At 39.6% G+C, this 17,167-nt stretch overlaps 1 protein-coding gene across 2 annotated transcripts in view; it reads right to left on the bottom strand.

Moving 5' to 3' along the window:
• Positions 1-17,167, bottom strand: part of necab2 (N-terminal EF-hand calcium binding protein 2) — a 102,198-nt gene that overhangs the window by 44,371 nt on the left and 40,660 nt on the right. For both annotated transcript variants that reach the window (XM_008411664.3, XM_008411662.3), the window contains exons 6-7: positions 4,342-4,478; positions 3,921-4,045 (exon numbers count right to left, since the gene is read on the bottom strand). In XM_008411664.3, coding sequence (XP_008409886.1) covers positions 3,921-4,045; positions 4,342-4,478 — 262 coding nt within the window. The remainder of the gene's footprint in view (positions 1-3,920; positions 4,046-4,341; positions 4,479-17,167) is intronic.

The raw sequence follows: 17,167 nt of genomic DNA, 5'->3' as shown, positions 1-17,167 counted from the left end.
ACTGGAGAGAGCAATATTTCTATGAGGGACTTATAAACGGAAAAAGAGTGACTTTTCTTAAAATGAAGTTTTATTATTAATTAAGCTCAATCTCAGAAACAGACAGACAGCAAAGACTAACTGATATCAGCTTCTAATTTTAATATTTAGAATTAACTGTACAGATCATATCCTGACCTCCATATTTGACTATTTAGGGAAGAGAATAGTTTAAATCCCACCTGGATGCGTCTCTGTGGCAGGTTTCAGAAATATCCGACTGGGACGAAACTGCAGGTCAGATCCAAAACTAATACCACAGACTATGCAATGTCTTGACAAAGTAGTCATGCATCTAAAACTTTTGTGTTTTGTAATGTTACAACCAAAACATTAATATGACTTTCTAAATATAATCCAGCTCAGCCAAATACTTTCGGAAGTCACCTGATTAGTAAACTGAGTCTACATGCATGCAAAGCATGACACCCTACCCTAAACAAACATTAAAACTTTGAACACTGCACATGTCACTGTTTAATGTATCATCTGAAATAATAAAGTGTATAGCAGAGCTGAAACTCTACAAAGACTCGGCTGTTTCCCTAAATGGACAGTGAAACATGGTGGTAGCAGTATAATAACGTGGGGATTATTTTCTTCCACAGGAACGTTGTTAAGAACTGATGGGTAGAAGAATGGAGCTCGATTCAAATCCATTGGAGGGGTTTAAAAAAATGGCCCAGTCAAAGTCCAGACATAAAACTGATGCCTTCGCAACCAGAGGATGCCACACAAATTCACACCTTACTTTGGTGTGGTTGACTTAACAATACGCTTTTGAAAAATTTCCAAGTCACCAGAAAACCAGTGAGCAGTAATAGTAGCTGCTTCCAGTTAATGCCTCCACCAGGAGGGAAGAAAGACAAAGAAGAAAGAAATGAATCTTGTTCAGCTGGCTTATTCACAACTAATATCAAAATTGGAGCAGCACCAAATGTATGCAGACTTTTAATTTCAAAGCCAATTCCCTTTTTCACAAGGAGGGAAGGAAGGAAAAAAGGAAGAAAGGCAACTGCTGACACATGATCACAGTGGGAAAAGAGTTACAAAAGATTTAATAGAACTCATTAAATCAGAGCTTTAAACTTTGGCTCTAAAAAAACAGGGTGCTCATTTTTACTGTTTGCTCTGACTCAGCCAAAGCAATGAAGCTCTTAGTGTTTGGAGCTCCATGGCACATCAAGATAATGACCCATAGCTGCAAGAATAGGATCTGGATATATTTAGAGGTGAAATATTCTGCAGTGATGTTAGCTGGAGATAGGCACCAACACCTCCCGACCCCACCGAGGGACAAGGGTGTAAGAAAATGGATGGATGGATGGATGGATGGATATTCTGCAGTGGTAGACTTTGCCACAGACCTGATTCATCTGCATTTCCATTTCTGAAGAGAAAAACTACACTCAGATTAACAATCCATACATACAACAGTAAACTGTCCAAATACAGAACATTAACCATCAATGGTCAAACTGCTTAATTTGATAATTGATCAGTTTTTTCTTAGGCTTTGCTTCTATAAACAGTTCACCAAAACAACATAATGACCCAGAGAAAACACTTTTCACCTCATGACACTTGCAAAAAAATCCAAATCTCTCTCATCGACATTTGAGGGTGTTCCTTCTCATGTGAGCCACTAATCAGCTGGATGTTATTTTCTTCCACTTGTCTCCTGTCAAGCTTGTTTGGCGATAAGGTGTTGCCGTATCTCAATGACCTATGAAGTGTCATTTCCCCGATGAGCAATTTGCTCGAAGGGGCACAAAGTGTTAAGGTGAGCACATGCACTGGTGTCAACAACAAGCCGGTGGAGGATCAGAGGTGAAGATACAGATGGAGTGAGATGTGTTAACATGATCCGTCAGTCACACACTGAAAGAAAAATTACTTAATAAAGCACAGACACTGGAAAAAAAAAGACCCCAGCCATTAAAATAAGTCCAGGGTTTCCTTCAGAGTACTGTAAGCCTGGCGGGTCACCAGGCTAAGCGTCATTTGTCCACTTTTAAAGCTCATCTTAAAACCCATCTATTTTACTTGGCTTTCAACACCAGCAGGATCTAGTTTTAAATTGTACGTTTTTGTTTTTAAACTGTAAGTTTTTATTTTTTATTTATTTTTTTATTATGTTGTGTTTTAATGTACAGCACTTTGTATCAGCTGTGGTTGTTTTAAAGTGCTTTATAAATAAAGTTGGTTTGGTTTAAATAGTGATTGTCATACACCAGTAACAGTAAAAACGGATTAAACTAAATTTAATGTTGATGCATTAAACTGGGTACGAAGGAATGCACACCACTTTCACCGTTCCTGCACCTTCCCACTGGCCTCAAAACCTATTATTTCTAAATTATGACGATTAAATACTTTCCCATTTCTATATACTATTTCAAAGTAAAGCTACTCTCTCACAGCTGAACTAACAGCAGCTGCTGACAAACTGAAAACAACAACTGTACAACAAAAGGTATGTCTGGAAACCAAAAGTGAAAAACTCAAAATTAAACCACACTGAAACAGAACTGGGGCTGCACAGTGGCGTAGTTGGTAGAGCTGTTGCCTTGCAGCAAGAAGGTTCTGGGTTCGATTCCCGGTCTTTCTGCATGGAGTTTGCATGTTTTTCCTGTGCATGCGTGGGTTTTCTCCGGGTACTCCAGTTTCCTCCCACAGTCCAAAAACATGACTGTCAGGTTAATTGGCCTCTCCAAATTGCCCCTAGGTGTGAGTGTGTGTGTGCATGGTGGTTTGTCCTGTGTGTCTCTGTGTTGCCTTGCGACAGACTGGCGACCTGTCCAGGGTGACCCTGCCTCTCGCCCGGAACGTTAGCTGGAGATGGGCACCAGCAACCCTCCTGACCGCATTAGGGACAAGGGTGTAAAGAAAATGGATGGATGAAACAGAACTGCATAAATGACTGATTATGACTTTAATACTCTGATAATCACAGAAAAAGTACAATTATAAAAGGGTGTCAGAATTATTTTACAGGAATTTGTAGGATTGCCAGTGATCATCATGCTTTTATTAAAAATTTCTAACAAAAAAGGATTAAAGGTGGATTGACTTGAATTTGTCTTGATCTCTGCAGAAAAACTTGTACCTTGAATATTGAGAAGAAATCACTCCTGTTTAAATGTGCATTTCAGAAATTAATTTTAATACCTAAATTAACTTTTCGATCGTTCCTATATTGCAAAGATGTTAAGGCAATATAATCCTCGTTCTGTATTTATGTCTCCCTGAGTCTTGGCTTATTTAAAAAGAAGCTGAATAGATCCTTCTTCTAATATGTTTTTCCTTCAACTCTTTCTACAAATTTGTATTCAATAAGGTTTTTGTTTTTCCATTTTATTTTTATGGTTTGTTTTTGTGAAGGAATTAGACATTTCTATCTGTGAAAGGGAATATATAAATAAATGTTCTTTTCAGTCGAAAATATGCAGCAGAAATAACAGATTAATTTAGTACAAGCCTTCCTCTTTACCAGGATTACCATTAAATGTGGGGTGTATATGTTGCCTACGCTGTACAAGATAATTTGACAAGCTCACCAGGTTTTCCCTCTGCTTCCCCTTTAAGGCACCTTTCTTCTCTGTTTCCAACTCATTATATAAACCCACATCCTTCACCTCTTAAAGAATTCCCTACACAGCCCTTTTCCACTAAAAGGAAGCCCCCGCACATATGTGCAGGTAGCTGATTGAAGCATTTTAAAATTGAGGAGCAAATCATATATGGATGAGCATGGTTGAATAAAAACTGCTGAGCGGCAGCGGAGAGTTTGATTTGTGCCTGTCCAGAGTGACGCAATCTCACACAAGCAGACGACGGCAGCTGTCCGGGAGAAAAGTCGGGCTGTTCGTGTTCATCACCTGAAGCTGTGTTGATGGTCCTGACGGCCTCTCTGGCGCTCACTCTGTTGTTGGGGGGATAATCAGGGACGGTGTTCTGATAGCGCTTCTCCGGCATCCGTGGGCTCACTTTGGCAGGTTGATGACTGAAATACAGAGACAAGGTTAGACCAAATTCAAAACAGGGACTGAATGAAGACGAATTAAACTATCCGGTCCGATTAAGGAAGTGGAGACAGAAAAGAGGAATGTGGGATGATGAAAACTGTGCAGAGAAGAGCGACAGATGTTTTAACCAAAGCAGAAATTAGCCTGAAAGACGGCCCAGTTTCCATTAAAACCACAGACAGCTAGAGTTTTACACATTAGGCTGTGACATGTGTACACAACCGTGGACAAACACACACATGAAGAACAGACAGTCACAACCCCACTGGCTCACCCAGACTGGCCGTGCTGCTCGTCAATCGCATCCACCGCACTTTCCACAGAGCTCAGGAGAGACTGGATCTGATTGGCCGATTCCTTCAGTAGGAAGCGAGTCACAAATTGCTCCACGTTGGTTCCCCTCTCATATACCTGAGAAGAAAAGCAGAAGATTAGATGCAAATTTAAAATTTTGAAGCTAAAAGTCAGTAATTGAGAAACATTCAAAAGAATCCAGTGGTTTGAACTCCTTTAGGTGAGATTATAGAGAAAGTGCAGAATTTCCTCGAGTCATTTTGTACCACTTCTATGTTTCTTGTCAGTTGGGAATTCAAGGGCACTAAGTTTTAGTAAGTAAAAATCCTCCGATGCACTGAATTTAATTTTTCCGAAGACTTTATATTAAGCTTTGTTACCATTTTTTGTTCTTCCCCGTTTGAGCCAGCAAACTCATGATATATGAGAGATTATGGCAACTTGTTGAGCGAGAAAAACTGTGAGCAACCCCCTGATGGTATATGTTATTATTAGAATAACACAGCCATGTGTGTACGCACCATGTAAGAAACTGAGAAACTTATTAAAATCATCAGGTAACAAAGCGAGTATAAAATGTCTCCAAGTCAGGTAGGAATTGATCCATAATAGTCGGGAATAACTCAGTTTATCAGTATTTAAAACTCATCATAGGTGCTGAAGGGTATTTAGGGCTGGACTTTGACAGGACCATTTTAACACTTAACACAGATTTAAATATTCTTTAGTCCAAACCATGAAACATTTTTTTTAGAAACCATATTTTTTCTCTGCTCATAATATAAACTCCTTGTTCTGAGACAACCTGTTGTTTCCCCAGAAATCTACAATTTCAGGGAAGCCGGATTGGACCAAACCCAAGCAGTATTTCCATCATGGGAGAAGAAATGGAGGTGGTTCAGTAGAATAAATACCTCAGTGTTCATCTGGACAACAGACTGAACCGGAGATGCAACAGTGTAGACATGTAGAAGAAGGGGTAGAGTAGAGTTTACTACTGAAGGAAGGTCCTTAGTTCTTCTGTGCTTCCAGCAAGATGCTGCACATCTTCTCTAAGTCTGTTGTTGAGAGTTTCATCTCTCCTGCCGTCTTCTGTTGAGGCAGCAGCATCAGAGTCAGGGACTTTAAAAAGGCTCAACAAACTTGGTAAAGAAGGCTGGTTCTGTTCTGGGGACAAGTGTGGAACCTCTGGAGATGTATTTTACACAAAATTGAGAAAATTATGAATAACCCTGAGCACCCTCTTCGTGAAACTGCTTTACAACAACATAGTGTCTTAAGTCAAATGCTTCTTCAGAACAGCTGTAACACAGACTGCTACAGGAAAAACTTCCTGCCCACTGCAAACAACATCTACAACAGTCGAAGGAAACTATATACAACATCTACATTAATAAAGTATTTAAGAAAATCTGAAAAATATTTCATACACAAGTCTTATATTCCTTTTATTCAGAGCTTAAAGGGGATCAATGCCCAGGCGTTGTTGTATTATTATGGTTAACGTCTAATACTGTGAGACCAGGCTGAATTTATCTAGTTTAATGAGTATTAAATTATAAATGACTCACACATTTTGAGAGCCATGTAAAGTGAAGCAAGGCTCAGAACAGGAACACATGAAGCACTTCAGATAAAACTGGAGCTCTTGCTTCAACTCCAATGACCTTATGTCTGCAAGATGTTAATTATTTACAGATATGGCTGCTTGCTATAATAAAATCCCTCCTCCGCATAGTCAGCGTCCACTGATGAAGAGACACAGCCAGCAAGCGGAGGACTTCTTACAAGCCATAGTCTTTCACAAAACCACAAGGCAGAGAACTACAGGCATCATCTATGGCACAGGGGTGTCCTGTTACAGCCGGTGTCCTGCAACTTTTAGATACTTCCCTGCTAAAACACACCTGAATCAAATAATTACATGATTAGCAGGAGTCTGAAATGCACCTTGTGATTATTCAGCAAATTTATTTGGGTATGTTTGATAAAGGACACACGGAAAAGTTCCAGGGCGTCGGCCCTCGAGGAATGGAGCCGCCCATCTCTGATCAATGGTTTTAAATTGTAAATTGGACAAAGTAATAAAACCTGAAACCCCATCCATTTACCCCCTACTTGGTGTTTCACATTGTAAAACTATTTGGATGTTAAGTAGCTCATCAGTTTCTGGGAGCAAAATTAGAGATGACAATTGTACAATAACAACTCTTGTCAGAAATATAATATACAAATTTAGACTTAAATGAGTTATCAATCAATAACCAATATATATTTTTTTACATTTTATGAAACAGAAAAAAGAACAAAAACACCCAAAAAACATAGTGAGAAAGTTCTTTGATCATTGATTACATAAATTAGTCCAAATAGCTATTTCAGTAAATTAACAAGTCATTCAAGAAATGTACTAGCTGACGATCATACGTCTTTCTCCTGCAACTAATCGGCACATTTCAACTTTATTGGTAATTAGACTTCAAGTGAAACCAAGAAATTGTAGATTTTTTTCAGGAAAGTTTCAGCAAAAGATGTAATGCTGAACTGTCAACCTTCCAGGTGACAAATGAATCTTTCTAGAGTCCTAATGTTCCACATCTTCCTCTCCTTTACCATTCCAGACTACCAGCATGCTTCAGGTGAGTGGTTCTGTGATTGGAGGCTCTGATTCAGCTTAGGTTGGAGGCGCCCAAGTCCAGCCCTCAAGAGTTACTATCCTGCAACTTTTAGATGCATCTCTTCTCCAACACACGCGACTCAAACGGTTAAACTCGTACTTGTTAGTAGTTCAAAAGACGATTGTTGGTTTCAGGCACGGGCCACACTGACAGGCAACATCTTGGCACTCGAGTCTTATCTGATCTTTTCCAATTAGCACTTAGAAGAGTCGCTCTTGAAGATCTTATTTAGAAACAAATGTGATCTGAATAGTCTTAACAAACCCAAACACCTGGCCATAATTGACTACATGTGTCCTCCAGAGAGAGAGGAGTTAGTCGGTCATGTCAGCCTTTCTGACAGAAGTCACAGTGCAGTGATTCAGGAAGACAATTAAGGTTCCTGTTCAGTCAGCCATTCTCTCCCGCACGCTAATCAAAGACAATCTCTCCCATGAGAGGCCAAATCACACACGCCATAGCGACTTTCATTATAACAGTCAACGGGCGATGGACGCACTCACAGACTTATGCAAACACACAAGCTCATCAGCAACACCTGGTTATGAGTTCATTCAAGTGTCTGCAGTCCTATCAGAATACCAAGGGATTTTTCCCCAAAAGCCAACAGATTATTCAACATTTACTGATGTGTCAAAGATAGGTCAATACAGATAACTTGGCTTCAGTCGGCCAGACCACTCATTTGTGCACAAATTCCAAATATGAAAGCCCCCCCGACAACAATAGTCCAGATGAATTAGGAGAATAATTGAAGATTATGTCCAAACAATGGAAGACAAAGCTTTCGGGGCTCGACTGGATTATCCTCTGGGAAGGAAATTACCTGCTAGGACCCCATTTAGCTCCACGTGACATTCTGTCATTTTACCATATTTGTTGCCTCTAGCTTTTGGGATGCATGACAGAAATTTGGAAGGATGAAATAATGTCAGGTAATTAGTTAGAACCAAAGCCATATTATGTCGGTTCGCTCTGTATTTCAGCTCGTCCTTGCACCTGTAGGCCGACTAAAATTAAGACTGGAGCTTCTGAGCCTGCTAGAAATTTTTCTCTGCAATGCATTGTAATCGGTCCAACACATCCAGAAGAATAACCAAAAAACTGTAAATATCCTTAATGCTCAACAGTTCACACAGAAGACAAAATTGCAGCATGGTTCCTTTTTTTCTTCTTTTCACATGTACAGTAGATCTTTTATACGGGTTTTTGCTCTGCAAAGTTTCCCAGGGGGCTTTGCTACAAATCTTAGGAGATAGAAAACCTACAATCTATAATTGAAACAGACCACTGACCTGAAAGAAAGAGCAAAGTCTATCTGAATGTTTGTGTCTGTCTCCACAACTAATTTACGTTTCAGAGGTTCTGGATAAGTGTGAGTTCTCCAACTCCGTCGCCTCTACAAGGCCCAATATCTGTTTGGCATTTCAGGACTAAATTTGTGCGTCAGTGTAAGAAAATATGTGAATACATTTTCATCTTTCAGGGCTAACAACAAATTCCAACATTATCATCCATTAACGCACGTGCATTAGCCTCCTCTTAATGCACCCACACACAAACACAAACAGTCTTTGGTGACAAGATGGAAAAGGCTGATTACAGGAGAGTTCAGACAGCTGTAATCAGCAACTTTAGAAGGGTTGGTCTGGTTGGGGGAACTCATTTCATCTTTGTTGTCCCAGATGGGCAAAGAAAAAGCTCTATAGAGAGAAAACAATGTGGGTCCTCCAGTTCAACTTACACAATAACCAGTGCAATGAATTTAAGAAAGCAAACAGGCATAACCAAACTGAGATACCAGAACAGAAGAAACAGTCAAGCGGGTTATTTGATATGATGCCTGTAAAGAATACAAGTTATTTGGACCAATATCATCTGTGCACGTTGTAAAATGCTCAGCATGATCACAGAGCATTTTCAAACTGAGTCCATTTGCAAGAGGTTAAAATATGTCGTCCAACGTCTTTTTCTGTTTATTAAATGTATACGATTGTCAGATATGAACACTAGTATTCATCTTATCAAGATATAGCCATAGATCCATGTTTCTCAGTTCTAGTCCTCAGGGACTACTGCCCTGCATGTTTTAGGTGTTTCCCTTCTGCCTCACACCTGACTTGAATAAGTGGGTGATTGACAGGTTTCTGCAGCACTTGATGGCTGCAGAAGATGTCATATGAATCTGGTGTTCTATAGAGAGACACAACTAAAATATGCAGGGCAGTGGACTCTGAGAACCAGAATTGAGAGCAAGCTTTCTATCCTCTGCTGGAAAACATGCTAGTCTCTCATTCTTCCACAGAACTCACTTCCCATTGCCTCCATTTAATTTACTTAATGCAACCTGCTCAGCAAAATTTGTGTTTTGGCCCTATTCAGCTAATCTTGTTGTATGAATCTATTTACACAGCATTTAGTGTAAGGTACTAACTACAGTCCAAGAGGCTGGAAGTCTAAGGTAATGACTGTATTCCCAATTTTTCAGTAAGGTACTCCAAGCTGACTATCCTTCTGAAAAGACGTATTAAAGTAGTGATGAAAGTGTTGCACTGATCTACAGTGAGTCTCACATAACCTTGATCTTGGAGTGAAGGAGCTCAATCAGTTCAATTTTGACCGAGGTAAACTGCAGCACTGCGCTGTAACTTAGCCGTAGCATAGTGTTACCTTCTTCAGCCTTCCAAGTGCAACAGCAAGAATCTGTCTTTTTGACATATGACAAACTATTAGATGAAGCTTTCAAAAAGATGGATTGAAACGATAGAAAAAGCCATTTGGATACAAGTGCAAGAGCAGAAACGTATCTAAAATGAAGTCACAAAGCGAGAAGACTGAGGGAGACAGTGAGTCCAAACAGCAAAAATATTGATTTTGTCAGAGTTAAAATAAAGAAATACCTCTCTATCAATAAAATCAGTAGACTTGACTTGTAAAATATTATATTCAAACCCATAAAGTCACTCTTCAGTCTTAATATTTACGGAAAGATGGATACCCTCAGTGCAACAGGAAGAAGAGATTAATTTGATCCTCATGGTTCCGGGTCCAATTTAGATGTTAGATCTTTTTCTTCCTATCTCAGTTTATAAAACAGCAACATAAATAAATAGCTCTTGTCTCATCTATGTCTATATGGAGATATTACAAAAAGCCGTCTGCTTAACAGCAACAACAAAAATGGGCACAAGGAAGGAGAATTGTACCCTGATGACCCTCCAAGTCATTCTCATCACATGCTGCCAAGTCTGAAAACCCCAAACTAGAGTAGGAAGGGCATCAGTCTGTGTGTGCTGTAGCATTAATAGCAAGCCTTTAGCTGTGGATTAGTGAGCAACATTTTTCAAAACCAAAAGTTTTATTTTCTGTACTTTACAATCTGTTCTTTGAAGACTTTGTATTTCAAACAAATCTGCAAAAGTAATAAACATGTGTTACCCACAGCGTCATCACCGGATCTGCTGACTGTATTCTTTGCTTGAAACAGAGTGATTTGTTGTTGCACTGCTCAAGTAGCTTCTTACAGTTACGGTGTCCAAAACGCCAAAGTGGGTCATGCAACGTAGGAAGTGCATTTGTTTTTTCACAAAGACAATCCCACATAGCAAGAGGAGAGGAGAGGAATCCCCAACCTGTAATTTCCATCCTGAAGGTTTTCAGCAGTTTACCGTTTCAACATGTCACTGAACTTAACTAATCTTGAAAGAGGTGGTTCAGAAGGCAAAAAAATAAAATAAAAATCTACGAAGGTGACCTCCGTGAAAATTTCTGGTGGGCCATTATTGTGATATATTAAACTCGTTCACTCAGTTTGTTCTTTGTTGCCATGGAAGCCAATAAAAGTTTGTGCTGCAGTGAGAGTGAGGAGTCTCCTTTGAAATGCTGCATGCTGTTGTTTTGTTTCACGGCTTGAGACGTATCGGTTTTTATCTCTGGAGTCTTGCCACTGAGCCAAACTCGTCTCATTGCAGCAGGTCTTTCTCTCGCTCTCTCTCTTTCTCTCTCTCTCTGCTGGGATAACAGAGGACGGATGCGCAGGAAAACCTCCGCCTCCCGGCTGCCCCACTATCTCTGAAATCCCTACAACCCTGCCACAGCTTCACACATATACCAATTAAAATGGTATCCTAGCAACAACAGTCAATATGTCTCCAGGCAACAACATTTTAGCCATATGCAAATTATATCTGAGCAGCAGAGTTGTTACAGAGGGAAACTGATTCCTTTTAAACGCGTCTCATTATTCAATAAGAAACTGTCAACGGTCTCATTGCTTTGAAGCAAACTGTTCTCAAAAAAGGGAACCAACTCCACTAGTTCCCGTTTCTACTTTACTGGACCCTTAATTTCCACTATAGCATCTTAACAATATCCCAGATGCAACAAAAGCACAAAACCACATATAATGCAACCACTATATGTGGATGAGAAATTGAGGGTGTTGGGTTGGAGTCTTGTCGGGGAGCTAAATGTCTTTCCTCTCCAAATGTGTCCTTGAAGAAAGTTTAATAGTCCACATTAGCATGACATTTGGTCCAAACATTCAGTATAATTGGAATCTATTAGCTCTTGGTATTTTCACGAATGTTGGGGTGCAAATATGGATCTTGTGGACGGGCTTTTGTAGGTAATCCACATTGTTTTGCCGTTTGTAACAGTTGTTTTGAGAAACGCTCTTGGTGTTTGGCAAATGCTGAGGATGATTCGAGAAATGCACCAAAGTGACTGAGAAAAGCCGTAAGGACTAAACTGCAACACAAAAACGGACAAGTAGCATAAAGTTACTTTTCTTTCTTTATGAATGTGTGACATGTCTCATTTGGGTTACTTGAGATCCTTTTTTGAACTGATCGACTTGAGCATTTGTAATGATCTTTAGCCCACTAACTAGTGCCTTTGGGCTGCTGCCATTAAGCCACTAACAGCAGTAGATTCACATTTTACAGATAAAATCATTAGTAGTTTTTCTTTTCATCAGTGTTATCATAAGCCATGGTCAAAAAGAAATGGGAGAGCTGTGAAAAATTGTTTGCTTACTTTAAGCCTCATCTTCATCACTGAATTCAGTCTGATTGGCCTGCCAACATCAGGATCGAGCTTCTAAACACTTTTTGATGCCAGTATTTCTTTCACCGTCAGTTATAGTCCTAAGAAAAACATCTCAAGGCAGGTCAAGGCTCAAACTAATTCTAATTAGATAACTGTATAAGGTACATTTCAGATCAACAAACATATCAAAGCAATGACATTGGTGTTTGTAGTCAGGGCTGAGAGAAGCTATAAAAAGCCACAAAAAGTACAAACATTTGGTTAATTAAAGGGATTTAACCAGCGGAAGTGACAGTGGAAGCGTGGCTGTGGTAAGCTTGAGGAAGCGAGCCTGAGTTTGTTTCTAAACAGAAGGCGGGTGCACAAAAACAAGCTTCAGAAACGCGCAGACGCTTCAGAAAGCTCGCCAGCTCCGTCGTTCCTCTGCGAGGGAGACAGGAATGATAGGAAGGGTGAAGAGCACGAAGGCTGAAGGAATATGAAGAAGAATAAATGCAATGAAGGAATGGCTAGAGACACGTCGAGCTTGTGCGTTTTACTCTCTCATTCCCTGAACTCCGCCCTAAATCCCCAAAGTGGATTTCACTCTCGCTGTGTTCTCCCTTCACCCAATTATCCATGCATCCCACCATTTCTCCCTCTTTCTCCTGTGCATGCTTTCCCACTCCTCAAGGCCTCTGCATTATTCATGCTCTGGGTGTTACCTCATCAGTCAACACAATACACACTCCTGCCAGTGCAGGATCCTTGCAAACATCCAAGTCAGCCGGTCTGTCACATGCGTGGAGGATTTGTCGGTTTGATTCCAGTTTGAGCAGAACAGCAGCACTTTCACTGGAGGAATCCCAGTTCACTGTGGGGATCGGAAACCAACTTTGATCATCTGTCAAAAATCCATCCAGTCAATTTTAAAAGTCACTTATAACATTAATAATTCTCTTGTGTGTACTCTCCATACAGCAGTACATAAGGAAATAAACGTGAATTTTAACTACTCCTTTAAAAACAAATTCAGAGGGGAATTGAGCAAAAATATAATTAGCTGAATAAAGCTTTGACTTTATCACCGGTGTTATTGGTGGCTAAAGCTGCAGTTCAGGGTCTGATAACATGCATTAGAAAAAAAACATACAAAATTATAACCAATCATAAATTAAATACTGGTCATTTCAAACACTTAACGAGATCCTGGCTAGCAGAAAAATACTCACTTTAAAACCTTGGCTCACCAGATTCTCTTTAGAACAACCACTCGCAAATCATTTTTTCACTTTACAGACAAAACTGCCATCAAAGCTCCTCACTTTAGTGCTTCTTTCTCTTATTTACTACACAATCAGTGTCGGGGGGTGTTGCTGACACTCAGAGAAGTCAGGGTGTAAATCCAATTTGAGAAACAAGTGATAACTTCCCAGGTGTGATCGCTGCTGGCAGCTCGGTTTCCATCCACATTACACAAGAAGGAAGACGTTCCCATGAAATGTGAAGCGGTGTGCAGCTGTCGAGTGAAGTCAAGTGATGTAACACTTGTGGGCTGAGTGATGAAATGAAACCATGTAATTGGTCTCAATGACAAAGCAACCAAGACATGATGGCAGCCGTGAGAAAGATGTCGACCCCCAGTGACGTCCTTCACCTCTCAGTTGCCTTTTCTGACCATTATTCCTCCTCCAACTGCTTCTATTTTCTACTTTTGTTATCCCTCTCTTCCCATCACTCCATCCTGACAGAGACTCGACACTTTGATTCTCACTTCGACTGACCTTTTTTTTTTTTTTTTTTACCGCTTAAGCCATTATATTTCCCTTGTTCTTCTAATTCTTACTTTTTTATCCAATAATGTTACTATAAACATGAGATTCTAAACATTATAAACAGGCTCAGTGTTTTGCAGGAGCATGCTCTATCTCAACTCAAACAACAAAACCATTCACCACTACAACATGAAATAACTTAACCATTTATAAAAATTTTGTCAACTGAAAAGGTATCAAGTTTTTAGTTACAATCATGTTTATACAGCATTAATCATACATGTGGCTGAATTTTTAGTATGACTGCTATGATTCACAAATTTTCCCTGTGTAGAAGTAAACTTTAGGTATCTTTTTGAAAAATCTGCACAAAATGACATCTAAAATGAATTTAGTGTAGTTCAGGAACTATAAAGGTTATTTTTAATGGTTCTAAAAACCATGTATATTGTGTTTTGGCACATCAAATAAATTCTCAAAGAAATGCAAGGTGATTCATATGTAAGCAGATTTGGATAAGTTTAATGAGCATGAATGCTCTTGAGACAATATTCAAAACAAATTTATGAATTCATTTAAATAACTGATCACTGCTAAGCAAATGTGACATAAAATTCATATCAAATGCAAGCCGCGCCTTTTCAGAACGGAAGAATAGAATAATCCTTAATTTTTATCCTTCAGTGGAGAAATTCTGTGCATAGGGATCAAATGGCAAATGGGAAGGATTCATAATACAGCAGCCAAAAAAATGGCTGCACAAAGTGTGCTTTAGTGAATTTGTACAAAAGTAGACAATTTACAAAAATATTAACACCAGTGCAAACAAGAAGAAGAATGTAAAACAGCTCATTGTGTTTGTTAGGAGCAGAAAGCCCACTAGACTAAATTATTTAATGATTTCTCCAACTCTTGTCATACCCCGAGCGCACATCTTCTCTTCTTCTCCGAGACTCCTTTCTCTCCTGCTGCCCTCTTTCATCTCCCTGATCTCCTCCATCAATCTTCCACAGCTCATTCCTTACAGACACTATTGTGTACAGACCGAAATACCCCCTGCACATCCACGATCCTCTTCAGTTTAATCCTTAGGAAGAAATAGGAGGATGATGCAGAGGAGTCTGCTGTGGTTTGTGGTCGAGAGAACACAATGACACACAGCTAAAAGAAGGATGAGAGAAAAGATGGAGAAAAGGCAGGAGAAGTCAGAGAAAAGGGTCAAAGAGGCATACGTCTATTTTTAAAGGATAGATTAAGGAGGATTTGCAGAGAAAATGAGTTGTCACACTGTGAGAAAGCTCGCTCAGCACAGGCATAAAGAAAATAAAGTGTTAAAGAGAGAAGCTCATTAAAAGCAGCATTTATAAGGGACAAGACAGGACAGGAGACTTAATGAATTCTGCCTCTTTCCTTTTTGTTAGCTGCTTCACCTTTCACTGTCTAAAAACACACACAGCTCAGGGGGGAGGAGGACGTTACTTATCTGTGGCGGCTGGAGAGCCAATTAAAACTTTTCTGCATCCACTTCTTACTCTGATTGTTCCGTAAAAGCTTTCAGCACTGCAGAACAAGATAAACACTTCAAACAACAACGCTCCACCCCTGTGGATTACACATGGCTTCTCAGGGTAAGTCACTGAGAAAAGGATTCTGGGAATAATTAATCACCAGATGGGCTAAAATAATTTTTGACAACAAATTTCTTCTGTTCAATCCCCATTTTTTTTCTCCTGAAGGTAGAAATCCTATCCTTTAACTTAATGTGTCAGGAGTACAAAAATAAAATAAAATAAAATAAAATCTGAGTGAGTTTGACGAAGAAAGAACAGTGGTGAACTGGGGTCAGGGTCACTGACTGATGTGGGGAGTGAAGGCTGGCCTGTGTGGACAGTTAACCAGCAGAGCCACTGTAGCTCAAATTATTGAAACAGCTGATGCAAGTTTGGACAACTGGTCATTCCAGTGGTCAGTGATACCTTTGGCAATGTGAGTAGGTGCCCAATCCTGCTGGAAAATTAAATCATTTCGTCCATAAAACTTTCCCACAGACACAGGCATAAAGAGTTTCTGAGTTAAATTAAACACAGAGAACCAACACACTCATCGCACAGAGGGTCTGGCTTCATGGCTGATGAGAAACGATTGCATCCTATTAGTCTGGACTCTGTTGAGGTTTTAAATTTTACCCAACTGGTAACATTTATCTGCGATGTATAAGATGAGCCAGTTTGGAGCTATGAAGCTTACCAGAAATTGCCTGCGCTTGTAAACAATCATCTTCCACTACAAAGAGAGAAATGCCAATCTGAACGAGGCAGTTGATAATTCGAATCGCTTCCAAATTCAATATTGCAACATGGACTGAACGGCTTCATTCACTTCCAGACAACACTTCTAAAACTGCACAAAAAAAATAAATCAACTCAGCAACTACTACTTCTGTTTGCTTACTGGTCTGGTTGAAATTCTACTGGAGGAATCAAAGTCAATGGGAGAAAGCTCAGACTTAGCTGTGAAGCACGATTTGAATGGAGCAGATTTACAGCCAATGGCCAGATTAAACCAACAGCAGCAGATGACATTAAAATCACTGGATCTCAGACAACTTGGATTCTGTGAATAATAATAAGAATTTACAAGTCATGTTAGCAGCCAACAGATCTAAATGAAAAAAAGAAAATGTAAAACAAGCAGCTTCCAGCTGTTGAATATATGATATTGCCATTTCAGACCTTTTCCTCATTGTGTATTGGATCTTCATTACTGCTGACGAAGATCCACCTTTCACTGTCTAAAAACACACACAGCTCAGAGGGGGAGGAGGATGTTATTTATCTGTGGCGGCTGGAGAGCCAATCAAAACTTTTCTGCATCCACTTCTTACTCTGATTGACGTAATAAGCGTTTGACGTAATAAGCGTTTTAGTTTAATTGCTTTATGATTGGATTATACGTAAAATGTCAACACAGTTGAGAAGCATCGACACCTGACAGTTAAATGAATTAACCCTATATTACCTAAATGGAAATATCAGATCTGCATGAGTTATTTGTGAACTGGTTTCACCTTCTGTGGGAAGAATGGGAGCTTGATGAGTGATTTTGATCCATAAAACATCAATATCCCTCTGGACACCAGCATTGGGTCCAACTCCATCCATAACAGCTGCCGATCTCAGCTCTTTTCTGTGTTCATGATTTATTCCTTTTCTGTGTTAATTAATGGTTTAGAGGACTTTAAAGGCACTGAAGTTTATTGCTATGCCTTGATTTATTCCTGGAACTACATTTTATTCATCCCATTTTTCACTACAAAGACTTGTCA

Source organism: Poecilia reticulata, chromosome 6 (genome assembly GCF_904066995.2).
Source record: "Poecilia reticulata chromosome 6, P_reticulata-male-v2, whole genome shotgun sequence".
NCBI lineage: Eukaryota > Metazoa > Chordata > Actinopteri > Cyprinodontiformes > Poeciliidae > Poecilia > Poecilia reticulata.
The sequence above is the reverse complement of the archived record's forward strand: the minus strand, read 5'-3'. Positions and strand labels throughout refer to the sequence as shown.